General features: G+C 51.2%; 1 protein-coding gene across 1 annotated transcript; it reads left to right on the forward strand.

Moving 5' to 3' along the window:
- Positions 1 to 3928: 3928 nt before the first annotated feature.
- On the forward strand, positions 3929 to 15703 carry MAPK13 (mitogen-activated protein kinase 13). The gene is made up of 12 exons (XM_009947686.2): positions 3929 to 4047; positions 7727 to 7856; positions 8236 to 8294; positions 9395 to 9503; positions 10557 to 10586; positions 11018 to 11065; positions 11979 to 12093; positions 12464 to 12535; positions 13080 to 13159; positions 13630 to 13708; positions 15005 to 15181; positions 15517 to 15703. The coding sequence occupies exons 1-12, from the start codon at positions 3929 to 3931 to the stop codon at positions 15594 to 15596; spliced, it is 1098 nt and encodes a 365-aa protein (XP_009945988.1). The 3' UTR covers positions 15597 to 15703.
- The last annotated feature ends 597 nt before the right edge of the window (positions 15704 to 16300 follow it).

Genomic DNA, 16300 nt, shown 5'->3' on the forward strand with positions numbered 1-16300 from the left:
GCAGTTAAATCGTCGGTGAACTATTTTACTGAGTACCTCAGCCAGTGCCATGAAATCACAGCATCCTTCCTCTTGTGCTGCAGCTCCTTGTGAAATACCTGCTGTTCTGGAGGGTTTGGTGAGGAAAGGATACAACATACAGCATGGAAACGTGCACCTTTTTTCTTTGTGTTCTGATCTTCTGGTCTCAGAGGAGAGCTTGGGACGGAGGGTTTCTTGTGAGATCGGATGTAGAAAGTGTTCTTCAAAGAAACAACTGCGGCACCTTGTGCCAGAACTTAAGTTATTTCCTGAAAAGAAATTTTTTAGAGGTATTGGAATCCAAAGCAAAGAACTAAGCATGCATAAACCCACAGTCTCCCTTTCACTGTCTATATCTATAAATATAAATATTTATATATATATATAAAACTAACATTTACTAGAGGTTTTTTTACCCTCTCAGATAAGAGCTGCTTGGCTGTTTTTTAGCAGGTTGATCTCTGCCTGAGGAAACATGAAAAGGGAGCGTGTTTGAATACAAACATGGTTCAGATTTTTTTGTATTTTACAGGACTCTGCGTGAGTGAAATGCTCAGAGTTAGAGACTGGCAGGAGGGAGGTTTCTCAGCATCTTTGTGTGCTGGAACTGCACCTGGGGAGCTCAGGAGCCCGATTTGAGGGTTGCGGAGGAGACGTTTAGATGTTTATTTGTTGCAGGGTACAGCGTACCTGTGTGTGTGAGGAGAAAGGCTTTTGCAGTATTTTGTATTGTTGTACCTACGGGACAGAGGAGCCGTTTGTAGTGTTTGTACCCCGTGTTTGAAGAGGCAGCACAAAGGGATGGGACGCGGATGGCAAAGCCATTGATTCTTCCTAGGCTATTTCCAGTGATCTCTTCAGGTCAAACGCTTAGTAAAGCTCTGGGGTGAGATGAAGAGAGCAGTTATTTCATGCTCTGGGATAAAACTCCCCTCAGCCCAATCAAGCCAGAAACCCTCCCTTTTCTGCTGGACCAGCAGTCCAGGTATTCAAATGAAAATGTAGATATACGATGTAAACCTACGGCAAGATTATTTTTATCGGCCATTTTATGTGTAGATGCTACAGTGTGATTTCATGCGGAAATATTGCTGAAGATTTTTAAAAATATAGACGTTGTGTGTGCGTGTGTGTGTGTGTCTGTGCGCGTGTGAGTGGGGGTGTCCCGATGGGAGCCCGCGTGGGCCGTGCGCTCCCCGCCGTCGGTGCGGCGCCGTTCAGCCGGACGGGAGGACGCACTTCAGAGGAGATCTGCTCTTGTTTCTATCCATGGATTTTGCTGTAATTGGTTATGCCAGATAAGATGTCACAATACCACTGGTTAAAAATAAAACCTATTTTTCAGATCTACGGCGCTGATGGTACTTACAAACCTCTCGTTTCAGCACGGTGGGATTTCTCCCTCGTGCCCTACGGGATCCCGTCGGTGATGGCCGGGGTGGCCAAGGCCGCGTGATTTGTTGACTGACTCTGTCTGCTGACACTGGGCTCGTGTCCGTGTTTGTCCCGAGTGAATTCAGTGCCACAAAACTACTTAGAGTCTGACCGTGAGCACTGGACATGGGAGAAATACTTGAATTTTCTGTTCGGTGTCGGGAGGCACTTACTGAACGCAATAGCCGGCGTTCTGCTGCTCACCCGGCCCTGGCACCCTTCCCCAGTAGCACTGGTTTGTGTTTCCAATTTAAAAGTGATTTTTTAAATATTTTTTTTTCCTCTTCAGCTGCCATCTAATTGGCAGTGGAAGGGTGTTTGTGGGCGCAGGAGCATCGTGGCTCTCCATAGTGGAGATTGTCTGACTTCTGCTGTCCGTCAGGGCCGTTCACTCGGAAGACTGGCCAAAGCTGTGTTCTTCACGCTGACAAAAGCCTCCATAGCTGAAGTTCCCGGGCCCTGACACACCAAGGTGGCTCGTGTTGGCCCAAGTCAGGTAGCTGATCCCCACAACGTGTCCGCTCCCCTGTCGCAGAGCTGTGCAGCGGCTGATTTGAGTAAGTGCGAAGAGAAGTAGGGGGGCGTTCCCTGGGCGGTACGGGGCTGCCTTCCTGCTTGCTGTCACCTTCTGCTTGCCTTGGTACAACCTGAGAGGAGGGGGAAAAACCCCCAAACAGGACCTGTCATTTATTGTTTTCTGGGAGAGAGAAAACAATCCCCCAAACCTACGATACACAATTCCAGAATGTGCTCAGGTACAATATATCCTGGTTCGGAAAAAAAAAAAAAAAAAAACAAAAAAAACAAACCAAAACAACGCAACCCAACACTAAAATGGGTGAGAATTGAATTGGGGCCGGGGGGAATGACACCTACAGACTGAAGTTACTTCAGGTTTCCCATTTGATTTGAATCGGTCGGTTGAATTAATTCATCTTTCTGCAGCCACGACATGCCAGAGATATTCAGAACTCCTTAATTGGGTGCTGGTGACCTGCGTGTGCGTTGAGCAAGAGCTGTGCTCATAAAATAACAAAGGACTTACACGTTTGCTTGTGTACTGGGAGATTTTGCTGCGACACCTCTTGCTCACAGGTGTATTTATAGAACCAAGCTGAGCCTCGGTTTATTTCCTGGCCGTGCTGTTGCTCTAGCCAGGGCTGATTTACACACGCCTGTGCATAAGCAAGATTAAAAAATTGCCATAGCACCTTGTCCCTGGCTTGTGGCTTACAAAACCGGAGCCCTCGCTGTAGCTGTTTGAGGAACACAAGGGCCAACACTTCAACAGTTGCCTGTGAGCAGGTGAAAGGAATCTTTCCTGAAACCCTGAAGGTGCTTTTTCCCTAATTCCTATTTATGAGGGAACTTGGCTCTGACCCTGCTGCGCAGCCGCGCTCAGAGCGGGGACACCTTTGCAGATGACACGTATGGAAGGAGCAGAGGCCACGGGCAGGGTTGAGGGCTGCTGGGGTAGGCACAGCATGAGCGGCTGGGCTGGCTCAGTAAGGCGCAGCTTAGTCACTTCCTTCAGGAAGGAGGTAGGATGCAGCTGCCTCCTGTGCGGGAGCCCCACCTGAGCCTCCGAAAGTTGGAGCAAAATGCCGAGGAGTTCTCTGCTTACCAGGATGGGACCCTCTCGTGGGCTGGGTTTGCTGGGCTGGCCTGGGCATGGTGGGCACGGCAGCGAACTTGGGCTTTGTGCTGTCCGAGAAGGGGTTAGACCTGCTGCAGGAGAAGAAACCAGACCCAGCAAAGCCTGAGGCATGAAGAGTTCTCAAGATGGTCCCAGCTCGCAGCTGCTCCTGAACCTCCTTGCTGCAGTCACCTGGATGAAGGGGGAGAGCCTCAGCCTGCTTTCACCACCTCCCTGCTCTGCTGGGAAACCAGGCTTGGAGAAAAAAAATCACCGTGGCTTCCTTGCTCTTCTGTGGATGTAACACCCTGGTGTCCTTCGTCACCGGCCTGGAGCTGTCCTCCACCAGCTGGGAAGAAGAATGTCCCCACGTGTCTGACGAGGCGCTGTGGCTTGTCCCCCAGATTCCCCAGCTCGACGAGTCCTTACTCATCCGCTTGTTCAGAGCAGGGATTTCACGAGGCCCCCTCTGAGCCCCACGAGGACATTTCTCGGCCGGTGGAAGCAGAAGAACAGGAGCTGTAGGTGACGGCGGGGCTGCCGGAGGTGTGCCTGCCGCGGGGCTGGGCGCTCTGCTCCCGCCGCAGAGGCCAGAGGCACCTGTACAAGAGCGAGGCGTGTCGGGAAGCCTGATGCCTCACCTCCGCCGATGTGGAGGCGGAGGGAGGAGGGCCCAAAGACATGTCCCTTCACGCTCACAACAGCTGAAAACGGAGAAGGAAACTCGCTAGAGCCCCTTTGTACCAGCTCGGGAGGCCTCGCTGTCCTGCTCTCACCCCAGAAGCCCTCCTGTCCTCCAGTACTCTGGGGGGGTGGCAGTCCCGCACCCGCCGGGCGATGAACATCGCAAGGAGAAGAGGCTTTTACAGACAGGAGGTGAACAAAACCCTCTGGGAGCTGCCCAGGAGATACACGTCCCTCCACCCGCTGGGGTCTGGAGCCTACGGCTCGGTGTGGTGAGTGGGGTCCTGCCCGCGCCGCAGGCAGCAGCACGGGGGGAGCTGGGGGTGTTCAAAGTATCGTGCCGGGGGGGGGGGGCTGGGGGGAACGAGGAGGCGCTTGTCAGCACCCCTCCGTTAGGAAAGGCCATTTGCATGTGTGATGAAGGCGGTTTGCCTCCTGCTCCGGCGTGGGCAGCGGGTTGGAGATCACTTGAAGAAACCGAGATGTTTCCTCCTGTGGTCACCTCAGGTGGGCAGACAGGGGAGAGTTTCCCACCCGAGCTCACCTCGGGGGGGTGTCCCCTTGACATGGGGTGTCAGCCTTGGTCTTGAGCTTGCGTTAAGATTTTTGTCTGGGGAAAAAAATACCTGGGTGTCCGAAAGCAAGTGGTGGGCGATGACAGAGGTGGGCACTGGAGCCGGGGTGGCTGCGGCGTGCCCTCGGCAGCGTGTCCTTGCTGCTTTAGCCCAAGGATGCTGGGCTGCCTGGGGAAAGGAGCTGGTTGATAGAACCTTCTCCTTGATACTGCTTCCAGCTTGAAATGGTGAAATAAATAAAAAGTTTTGTAAACCAGGACCAGTAACAGACTGGGACTTCCTTCCCGGCTGATGATAACCCTCAACCTGCGAGAGAGCAGCACGAGCTGCCGTTAGTCACTCAGTTGGGCAAAGGTGCCTGTCGTGAGCGCAAGCAGAAGTCAGATCTTGTTTGGTTTACATTGGCGAGCTGGCGGAGACTTTTTGAAAGGTTTAACGTGAAGCAGCCCATTGATAGGGGCTGAACAGAGCCCTTGTTTCATAACATGCCAAGCTAAAAAAAAAAGAGGTGTGTCCTCTTTTGTAGGTGTTGGGCAAAGTCTGTCTGCTGGCTGTCACGTGAAACCCCGGGGCCAGGGTTCTGTCCTTGGGCCCTGGCTGCCGGCTCACCAAGAGGCACCCACTGTTTCCTTGTCCCAATTGCTGTCCAGGTGTGTTTAAGCTGCTGAGGTGCTTAAATAAGTCCTGCAAAATCAGGCAAGACCAAACTTGACTTCTTAAATATTTGTACAGTGTTTTCTGGGGTTTATTGTAAGGAACAGCAGGAAGACTGAAAGAAAATAAAGACAGGACAAAAAAGGGAAGAGAGAAACTTCCACAGTTTCCTTGCCCACGAGGAGAAGAAAAACAAAAAACAAAAAAACAGAAAAACAAAAAAACCCCCCCACACATCAGCAAGACGAATCTTTTACTGGTCCTGGGGAAACTCTCGACTGCTCTGGAGATCCCAGGGAGGGAGGGACGGGTGTTAAAACAGCCCCAGGGGGATGGTGGTATCGCATGGGCAGTGCTCAGCAGGGAGGGCTTGGTGGCGATTCCTGCAGAGGTGGAAGCGTGTGGATTTAGGATTTGCTGTCCTCTGCTGGGAATTGCTGGGAAGCTTTCCTATCGCAGCATTGTTCGGAGCTGCTGGCTCTTACACCTCCTTGAGCAGCTGAGAAACGAGCTCAGGAAAAACAGCAAAGATGTGTTTCTTCCCTCATTAATTCTGCCAAAATCTGTAGTGATTTGGCTTCCAGCTGAACCTAACTGTGGAAGAAGAGTCTTCTGACCTCCAACACAGCTCTGCCTGCCTGGTGTCACCCCAGACTTCAGTGTTCATTAAGCCTGTGCAGGAAGGTCACGGTGGGCTCTCCCGGCGGCTGAATTAACTCTGAGCCTCGTGGCAAGGGCAAAGGTGGCGCTGGCTGGGCTGGGCAGGCTGAAGCTCCATCACCACCTCTCCTTGGTTTAGTGGTGGGGTTAGATGCTCTGTAGGCTGGCGGCTGGGAAGGCAGGTAAGAACATGCACCCTCAGATTAGGAAACCAAACTTCTGCAGAAGCTGTTTGACTACATGGTCCGAGCCCCTTCTTCTTTCCCTGGCTCCTTGGAAAACTTTACACTGTGCTGTCCCCTCTGCTGACACCTGCTGAAGTCCTGGAATGGAGAAAACTCTTTTATGTCCTCCGAAAGGATCCTGTGGCATCTTCAGTGCTGAAGCTGCCTCGTGTAGCTGTTCCTGCACTTCCTTTGCTTTTCCCGGCTCAACGCGCTGCCGAAATCGCCGTCACACCGGAGCTCCCAAAGGATGTTTTTTGCTCTCGTCACGCACAACTTGGAGCAACCGGAGGGGACCTTGGTGGCCAAGAGCAGGGAGATTGCCCGATGGCATCGGGGGGGTTGATGAGAGCTGGTGAGAGCCCAGGCTGCTGGAGGACGCACCACGACGGATCGCTGGGGGCTGACAAGCGGAGGACACCGTGCAAGATTTGCAGTGAGGAACTGCTGACCCCTCCTCAGCACTGACCCAAAGGCAAAGCCGCATGGAGCGGGATGTTCCCACCTCTCCTAATGCAATCGGCCCTAAACCCAGCGAAATGCACTGTTTGATTGTGGTGTTATAGATGGCATTTCCCTGGTTGGTTATGGGGTCTTGCCTCTGAGCGACGGCCCTGGAGGTCACGGTCGTGTTGCTTTACAGCTTTATGGTACCTGCTCCTCCCTGTCTTGGGTCCTCCGAGAGCCTCGAGGAAGGAGCGGTGGTTGGAGCCTGGCAGATGGGGACTGTGGCGGGGTGAACCACACGTCCCTTCGGAGAAGGAAGCAGGAAAATGTGTCTGTACAAAGGGCTAACGCCAGCGTTCACGTGGGCTTGGTGCCCTGTGCAGCTAAAAGCCGTGGGAGGAACGCGCCGCCGCGCAGCCCTTCTGTTTCCCCAGGAGGCGAGAGAAGGATTTACAAAGCGGTGGGAACTGCTCTGGAAACCCACAGCACGATTTGGCAGGAAAACCCCTTTCTTGGTCTGTTTTGCCTCTTGGAGGGGTCAAGGAGGGGCTGAGGCACCAATGTGTAACAGGGTGCACCGAGAAACCCCTGGAAACCACCAAGAATCCCGAATTACAGCTGCCTCTGCCTGAGGACCTCCCTCCCCACTTCTTACCTGGTGTAACCTAGGGCCACCTTTGCAACCTGGCCAAGGAGCCTCCAGAAGCAGAGAAAGCGTGGCGGGATCGCCCTTTCCAGCCGCCAACAGCAAATGTGACCAGGGGGAATAACACGTCACGTCTCCAGCAATGGCTGTTCTGCCACGGTTTCATTAGCTTTGTAACAGACTCTCATTTTCAGCCAGACCTGCTCGTACGCAGAAGCACGCGTACAGCATCCAAGAGCCCGAATGCAGGAGCATTCATTCCAGCAGCCTGTATTTTCAGAGCCTGACGTCTACTGTCTGCTCCAGCTGACATGCCTTAAAAGACAACAACCTCCAAGCAGATGGCAAAGCAGAAATTGATTTATTCCCTTATCTCCATGCGTTAGGGAAGGAGGAGGCAGAGTGAGAACTAATCCTGACCTTTAACCACGCGTGTTTCCCTCTCCTCACGGCTCTGTTAGCTCCAGATCTGCAGGTTAAGGGGAATAAAGAGGAGCCACTAATACCTTGCTTGGTATCTGTCCCACAGGCCTCCAGAGACCACGGGCTGCGATCTGCTGCCCAGAGCCTTACAGGGTGACATCTGCGTGTGCAGAGCTTCACTGGGAAAGGTCAAGGGCCCTTTCTTTGCTGTTCTTCTGCGAGCTCCAGAATTAGCTCTTCTCTAGCAGATGACCTTTGGTATTGCAAGATTTGTTAAACCCTACTGCTGATGTCAGAACTGGTTTTTATTTGTCCACTGCAGTTCAGCTGTAGACAAGAAGACGGGGGAGAAGGTGGCTATCAAGAAGCTCTGCCGCCCGTTCCAGTCGGAGATCTTTGCCAAGAGAGCGTACAGAGAGCTCATGCTGTTGAAGCACATGCAACACGAGAACGTAAGCACTCGTGTCTCCCCGTTCCTGCTGAAAGAAGGGGGAATTTTCTTGCCGTCTGGGAGCAAGTCCTTTCTGGTGGCATCACCTTTATTTTAATTGAGAGGTCCTGCCATTTGGCACGTGTGGCAGTCTCGGGGTTTAACTGCTACCTGTCTGCTGCACCCAGTTGGCACCAGGCTGAAGCAGATGTGTAATGGGTGCTCCCGTGTATTAGTAAGAGGAAAAGCAGCTGCGCAGCATAGCGAGGAGTCCTCGGATTCCTCGGACGGGGTTTTCGGGGCTCACCCGTGTGCGTGTGCCGAGGGAGAGCTGCTACCCGAGTCCCACGTGCACAGCAAGCGCTTTCCCGGTTTAAACGTGGACTTCTCTTCCCCCTCAGGTCATTGGGCTGCTTGATGTCTTCACCTCCGCCCCCTCCTACCAGGGATTCCAAGACTTGTAAGTTTAGAGTTTGCGTTCGCTCTGTCTAGACTCAGCTGTTGCCCAAGACCCCGGTGAGGTAGCAGCAGGGTAACAGATCAGGTTGAGGTGCGGCCCAACAGCTTGAGCTGAAAAGGGGCCAGACTGAAGCCAGACACCTCCAAAACCCAAGGAGAATCAACAGCACAAGTCAGGTCCCATGGCTAACCCCCCAGAATACATGCTCAGATCCCATGCCGTGCTCACGCCTGGGAGAACGCAGTACGTACAGACCAACGTGTGTAACGTAGAGGCGTTGCATTCCGTGGCGGATCACATGCAGCGTGATCCATGCTAACGTGCTGCCTGCGTGACTGCTGAGGCTGCACTCAGAGGGGGAGAAGCATTGTTCATCAGGCCCTGGAGTGGTTAAATTGAGACTTTTAAAGATCTGGCTTTCTTTTCATCTTGATTCTGGCCGTTCTGTTTGGTTTGGGTTTTTTTTTGGCGTTTCCCTCAGTGGTGATGGGCAGGTTGGATGAGTTGTTTTCCCATCCTTGGGCACGAGCAGCGTGCGCCTGGGTTTGGGTTTTCGGCTGACGGTGTTTAACAGCCTGCAGGAAAAGTGTTGGAAGGTTCTCCGAGCAGTTCCTGCTGGAAGACCATCAACTAATTAGCAGGCTCAGCAGGCAGGCCAAAGACCGAAGGAAGCTAGATGTTGTCTTCCGAGGCAGGGCTGGAGAACTTCACAAAGATAAATTTGGGAGCCAACGCCGCTGTTTTGCAAGACTCTCTAAAGCTGCGCAAGGTGTTTCAGCTCCCGGATGGCGTAAGGCCGTCCGGAACTGAACATCGCTTGAGCTCTAACGTAAACTAATTCAGGATCATTAAAGTCTGGAAGATCCTTGTTCTTGCTTGACGTCAGAGATCTGATTTACGGGGAGGAGAACGAGCAGTTTTCAGAGCAGGTTGAAATCCCAGCACCACTGCAGGCTGTGCTCGTTAGCCAGGCACAGTCAACGACTCGTCTTAGCTACAGCAAGTTACACAGCCAAAAAAAAAGAACAAGTGAGAAGGCGGCTATCCTGGTTCCCTGTGTTTTTCTTCTAGACTCAGGGCCTTGTCTTACTGCCTTTTAGCTACCTGGTGATGCCATACATGCGGACAGACTTACAAAAGATCATGGGACATGAATTCAGTGATGAAAAGATCCAGTACCTGGTCTACCAAATGCTGAAAGGGCTGAAGGTAGGTGAGTCTGGAGGAGCTCAGTGACTCCCCATGTCTCCTCCACACGTCGCCTCTGGGTTAACCATAACTAAACCCCCTTCCAACACTGGTTTGGGGGGTTACGACATCCCCTGAGAGCAGATATTTGCTGTTTGATCTACTCTTGTTCCAGCACGCATCAATAAAACGACGGCTTGTTCACATCAGTCTGTTGGCTACCGAAGCAATCGGCAGCCATGGGCCTTGTGATGGTTTTTCCGTGACGGCAGTCGCATCGCTCTTTGACTTGCCAAAACCCTTAGCAACGCCCTGCGTAGAAAGGAGGAGGCTGGCAGCAAGGGGAGCTTCTGCTGCGTTCCGAACAGAGGCTCTCGGGGGGAGGAGACAGAGGGAGTGACTTTTCTATTCGGTAGGATAAGGAAGGAATATGCTGCTGTAACTGGCGTTGAGAGGCAGAAAGCCATCGCTGCAGACCCCAGGGTGTGGAGACAATGTCTTCATGCCGCCCTCTGTAACACCCTTCACCTGGAGCCACAGCGGAGGCTTAAGGTGTCAACAAGTTCACCTTAATACCACCTTTCCCCAGATCGCTGTTATCTTGAGTTTCCATAATGAGGAGAAGAAGGTCCAGAAGGTGTAACGGGTGGGATGGAAGCCATGTCGTCAGCTTCCACAATGTTGTGTTTTAATGATGAGATTTATTTTTTTTTCACGTGGTTTTAACACCCAAAACAACAAAGTTTTCATGTCGTCTCCTGACCACGTTCCTCCCTGTAATCCTGATGCCTTTGATAGTTTGAAGCTATTAGTGCCCTTGCTCTAAGGGACGATTGCTCCGTCCCTCCTCCGCTGCTCTCCGCCTCTTCTATCAACTGGCAATTTCATTGCAAATACTGTCAGAAACTCAGTGCAGGGATTTCAAACCGCTGCCCTGGGGGTGGGGACCCGCAGCAGGCTGCAGAGTTGTGTTCTCAGCAAGTTCTTGTTCGTAGCTCTGCTTTTTTTTTTTTGCTGGAGAACAGAAAGTCTTGTCTGCCGGTGCTCACACTGTGGCTCCTCTTTTCATTGCAGTACATTCATTCAGCCGGCATCATCCACAGGGTAAGTTCACATGTGCTTCTACTCTGATTTTTTTTTTTTGTCAGTTTAGGAGAAACACAGCTTGGCTGTAAAATTTAATAAACTCCTAAACATCATTTCACTAATAGCCTCATCTGCTCTAAGGTCTCCCTGGCGTCCTCCCTCTTTTCCCTCCCACTCTCTCTATGTGTTTGGATTTTAGGGAAACGCTGTATTTTCTGATGAGCTGGGAAGCATTTTATGGTGCTTTTTGAATTAAAACTGTTTCAGAAAAAAATAAAATAGTAATCTGAAGCTGCACAGTATAGCAGGCATATGGTGTCTTTACTGTATCGGTCCTGGACTCGGGATGTTATGGGATCCCATCAGAGACAAGCAGAGGTTTGGCCAAGGCTCGTGTCGATGCGTTGCAAATCAAAACATCCGTATTATTCTGCTCTTGCCTGTTGTAGGACCTGAAGCCAGGCAACCTGGCTGTGAACGAAGACTGTCAGCTCAAGGTAGGTGGAAAAGCACCACTTTGTAGCATGTAGCGTATCAGATTGTGGAAGAACTGCTCTGCCAGCAGGAATTTGGCACCGTCATGTTTCCTCTTGCCTTCCGAGGCTCGATTCGAGGCGTTTCACTGCTCGGTGGTTGCAGGCACTGGGAAATACTCACCTGCTGATGTAACTTGCTGAATCAGGGCCCAGGGCTTGGAATGAACATCCTGTCGCCGTAACTCCTGTGGCACGGCAGTTCGTAACGACTTCCTAAAGAAATTTAGTGCTGCTGAGCAATGCTTGCGTTGGGTGGACGATCCCTGAAGGATAACTGCGTTCAACCACGGTTACCCTTTGGTTCTCATTGGCGTGGTGGTTGTGATTCCAGACCCAGTTACTCTCAGAGTTGCTCTGAAGGGTTTGCTGGCAGCTCGCTGGTGCCGCGCTCAAGCATGTGTCTTCTGTAACGCGCGTTACAGGGAGTGGCCGTGTGGCCTGTAAAGGTTGGGTCAGGCTGTGCTCACCTCCAGTACGGAGCGAGAGGCCATCCCCTGTCAGCTGCGGGGTGTTTTTGTAGGAAAGGGTGAGTCATGGTGGCTGGGAGCATGCCTTCGCCGCCAATTTACGGGACAACTCAAACAGAGCTCAAAGAGTTGAAACTTAGGCTTCAAGAAAGGGAGTGACCCTCCGGGTAGCCCACAGCACCGCTCCTTTTGGCAGGGTCTTCACACAAACTGGTCTTGCAGCCGGCTTGTGATTTACAGTGGAATTAAGACAAACCTGTTAATTCTTTGAACCCGTGGGTGGCTGTGGTGTAGTTGGAGCTTCGTTATTACCTGATTGCCCTCTTAGAAGTAGTTTCTCACTTGCCCATAGGATTTCTCTTTTCTTTCCTGCCTTTCCTTCTCCCTCTTCCTTTGGTGAACTACAGATCCTGGATTTTGGCTTGGCCAGACACACTGATGCCGAAATGACTGGCTACGTGGTGACGCGCTGGTACAGAGCCCCAGAAGTCATTCTGAACTGGATGCATTACAACCAGACAGGTGAGCTGCCTCGCTTCAGCGGCGTGACTGCCCGCTGACGAGCCCTGGGATCCCACTGTCACGCCTGGGTCAAATCTCACGTAATCCTCCAGATGTTTCTCTTCTTTATCATCAGTGTCCCCTGGAGCAGAGCGAGTCCCAAAGCTGCTGCACGACTCGCAGAGCTGGTGCCTGCGGGGAATGATGAAAGCAGAGATTTTAGCAGCACCGAGAGAACAGGGGAGGGTGGAAAATGGGAGTGAAATTTAAATCAGTGCCTGCTGCAAGCAACAAAGCAACAGCCCCAGCAATCATGGCTGCCTTTTTACTGGCCTCTTTTTTTTTTTTTCTTCTTCTTTTTCTTTTTTATCTCCTTTTTCTCTCTGAGCAGTGGATATCTGGTCTATTGGCTGTATCATGGCAGAAATGCTGACCGGGAAAACGCTCTTTAAAGGAAAAGACTGTATCCTTTTAAGCTGAACCTTTTCCCTGGGCGGAATAATAATTCTTGGTGTGTGTGAAAGGGCTTTTGTGAATGAGGCTACCGAGACAAATAGGTGTCAGTCTGGTTTGTGAGGATGTAATCGCAGGGACCAGCCTTTTTGGTAAGGAAAACAGAAAGAAGATAGGAGAGGGCCAAGCCACCCTTAGCAATGCACCTCTGTGCTGGCCTCGCGTGCTCTGCATCAGCAGTCTGACCTTGTGTGGTCGTAGCTCCATCCCCAAACCTTTGTGTAACCCCCAAGCCCACGGGCCTGTGCTCTGGCAGAGCTGTGCCAGCAAAATTATCCGCTGATGGACATGGCATCCCAGGGGAAAAAAAGCCTCGGAGCTCTTTTGGCCAGTCTAACCAGTCTCTGCTCGTGTGGCTCCACTGGGTTTGTGTCATAACTTACTCGTAGCTCCCATGGGTCCTCGGGCTCTCCTGACAGCCAGCCCGCAGGCTGAGCTGTTGGGGGTGTCCAGGGCTCGCTCCTAGAGGGGTGGCCTTTAACACAACCTGCCAGATCTCGATCAACTGACTCAGATCCTGAAAGTAACGGGGCATCCGGGAGAAGACTTCGTGGCGAAGCTGGAGGACAAAGCGGTAAGAAAAGGTCGCTGTGGATTCGGGTCTCGCTGGCAGAGGTGGGGTGGGCAGAGCTTCACTTGGCCGCGTCTTTGAGATGGGAGAGGTGCCGCTTCTACGGCAGCAGTGAGGAGGAACGCCAGCAGTCTCTTCCCCTTCACAAGGAAGATGTTTCTCTCTGCTAACGGCACGTCTGGATGGATTTGGCGTTGCGTTGGGAGCTGGTGTGGGTTGCAGGGCCTCCTGGGTGAGGTGCCTGATGCCCCAGCAAACCACCACCCTCCTCTGTTCTCTAGTTTGGCCCTTAAAGCAGGAACATTTCTGTATCTCAGTGATAAAAACAGTTCCTTGCAAACTGGCCGCTGAAAGGTGACATCTGGGACTATTTGCTGTTCTCTTCATCTGCCGTTGCTCATCTCAGCTGGATTTCACAGCCCCCTTGCACTTGTCCCCATGCAGTAAGTGTGTTTTTTCCTTCCTTCTTTCAGGCTAAGAGTTATATCAAGTCCCTTCCTAAAATCCCCAAGAAGGATTTGTCTGTGCTTTTCCCCAAAGCCAATCCTCAGGGTAAGTCATCTCCAGCCTTTCTCATGAGTTTTCACAGCTGGAAGGAGGCAGGCTGACCTGCCACAGCTCCGATCTTATCTCTTCTTTCTCATAATTTCTTGCTACTTTCTCCCTGCAGGTTGTGCCCCTGCCTGTCCCCAGGGCAGATGTGTATGAATTAAAAGCAAAATGATTCTTTGTTGGCATTACAATGGTGGTGTTCTGCTGCTTTTGGCCACCTTCTTCTTTCTTTTTTCCTTTTTATTTTTAATTTTAAAATGACACAGCCTGTAACATACAATATTTAAGGAAGAGAGAAACTTCTGACTCTCGTATCAACAAGCCAGAAGGGGAGCGGGTGCTGGAAATAATGGGATGTCTAGGTTGTGGGATGTAAATGATGGGATTAGGACAGTTGCCTGTATCAGCTCCACTTGCTAATGAGAGTTGGGATGAATTTTGGCTGGTACTGGCTTCCAGAGGTTGTTACTTGTAGCCCACCATTATGATCAGTAGCAGTTAGATAAACAAACCAGCTCTTCTTCCTTCTTTATTATTTTCCAGCCCCACATCTAAGGCATCAGGTTTTCATAGAGTGCTGAGCACCCCACAGTCCACTCCAGCGATTTATCTATTTACTTATTTATTTTAGAGTACAGCTTAGGTCTTAACTGCTCGTTGAACACCTGGATTTGTGGATACTTAACAGGCAGCTGAGGTGTGCAATTTTCAGGGTAAAAATTGATCTCTTACAAGGAGCTCTTTTCCCAAGTAGATTAGAGGTGAGAGCGAGCAAAACTCTTCTAAAAGCTGAAAGGAAGAAAGCCTTAGGATGTTAAAAGCAAGGGGGAACGGGGCTGACAGACTAGTTGGTATCTGAGTTTCCTGCCTTTCTGTTTACCGGGGACGTATAGATTTCTGTGTAGATTACTCACGTTAAGACTACTTTGTGTTGCGGGGGTCGGAGTGAAAACAGATTATTAAAACTGAGAAATATCTCGACGTTACCGGCTTGCTCTTTGTGTTCTGCCAGCCCCATCTGTGCAGCAAGGCTTATTGGAGGCTAATTTGTTATTTCTGCACAATTTACACCTCCAGTTCTGTTAGTAAGAGCTCCCTGGTGCTGCTGTCGGGCAGACTGTGCATCCCCGCTGCCGGGAGCTCCACGCTACCTTGGCCAGGTTGAGGAATCTCTTGCACTTTCAGGTCTGGAGATGTAGTAGTGGAAACACTAGTCCCATCCCTTGCAGGGCTCATGCACAGGATGCCTGTTCTCCACCGCCCCTCGCTTAGCCCTGTTCCTGTCTTCTCCTACAGCGGTGGACCTGCTTGACAAGATGCTGCAGCTCGATGTGGAAAAGCGCCTTACAGCGACGGAGGCCTTGGCTCACCCCTATTTCGACCAGTTCCGAGACGTCGAGGAGGAGACAGAAGCACAACAGTCCTATGACGATTCTCTGGAACACGAAAAGCTTTCGATAGACGAGTGGAGAAGTAAGAAGTTGGTCGTTTTTGAAGCTCCTGTCTAGGACAGGACTTTCCCACCTCTCTCTCTTCCCTGTGCACATGCTGAGTGAGGCTGCGATTGCCTGCTGGTGCCTCGATGATGGTGCACATCTCCCTTGCCTTGCTCTTGTGCGTTCAGCAAAGATCCCTCCAGCTCTTCAGGCAGATTTTTTTTTTTGCCTCTCTTTGTCTGTCTCTTCCAGCTTGTACCTGCCATATCCTCTCTGCTGAATACCTCCTCTCTGCCTGTGTAACATTCAAACTTTCATTTCTGGCCTCTAAAAATCACACATTCATGGTTATTTTGTTCTGTTTTTTTCAAGAGCATATTTACAAGGAGATCTTGTCCTTCAGTCCCATCGCGCGGAAGGACTCAAAGAAGCGAAGCGGGATGTCATTATAGTGACCGGCACGGCTGGGACCGGGATTCAATTCTCCTGGGGGACGGATCGGTTTTACTCCACTCTGCCTTGCTGGTGGCCGTCGTTTGGCCTGTTGGACTTCTCTGTGTGCCCACACAAGGATGACACCGTGCTGTGGGCATTGGACTTTGTTCTACTAAAGGGGGAGGCACCCCGAACAGTTTTCAATGCAAAAGATAAATATATTCTCATTGAAATTTCAAGGGGGAGAATTTTACCTGGTGTTTCTTTTTCTTCATATTCATCCGCTTGAGAGAGCAGGGCTTTCACTGCTCCTTTCTCATTAGTCTTTCCAAGCACAGGTCTTAAGTGCATTAATTATGGAGAAGGTAAAGAAAAAGGTAAAACTCTCTGGGAAGTGAAGCCCAAGCAAAATAACCAGAAATAGGGAAATTCAGCAGAACAAGACTTTACCCCATCTAACTCTGAGTGGGTCCCCTTTCCCTGAGCAGCCAAACAGCATCCAGCACCGTGAGGTTGCTGGGACGGTGTCAGCTCCCGGACACCATGGGAATGCAGTCGATCATGGGGTCAGCCTGTGTTCAGAGCAGCTCCAAGCTCTTGCTACACACCCAGCTCCCTTCGAGGGTGGCGCTGCCTCCTCTCTCTTTTTTTTTTTTTTTTTTTTTTTTTTTGCTCTGCTGATTTCGTTCCCTGGGTTTTAATCAGCGCCATCTCATCCTTA

The sequence above is a fragment of the Leptosomus discolor genome, chromosome 21 (genome assembly GCF_034619465.1).
Source record: "Leptosomus discolor isolate bLepDis1 chromosome 21, bLepDis1.hap2, whole genome shotgun sequence".
NCBI classification, from domain to species: Eukaryota; Metazoa; Chordata; class Aves; order Leptosomiformes; family Leptosomidae; genus Leptosomus; species Leptosomus discolor.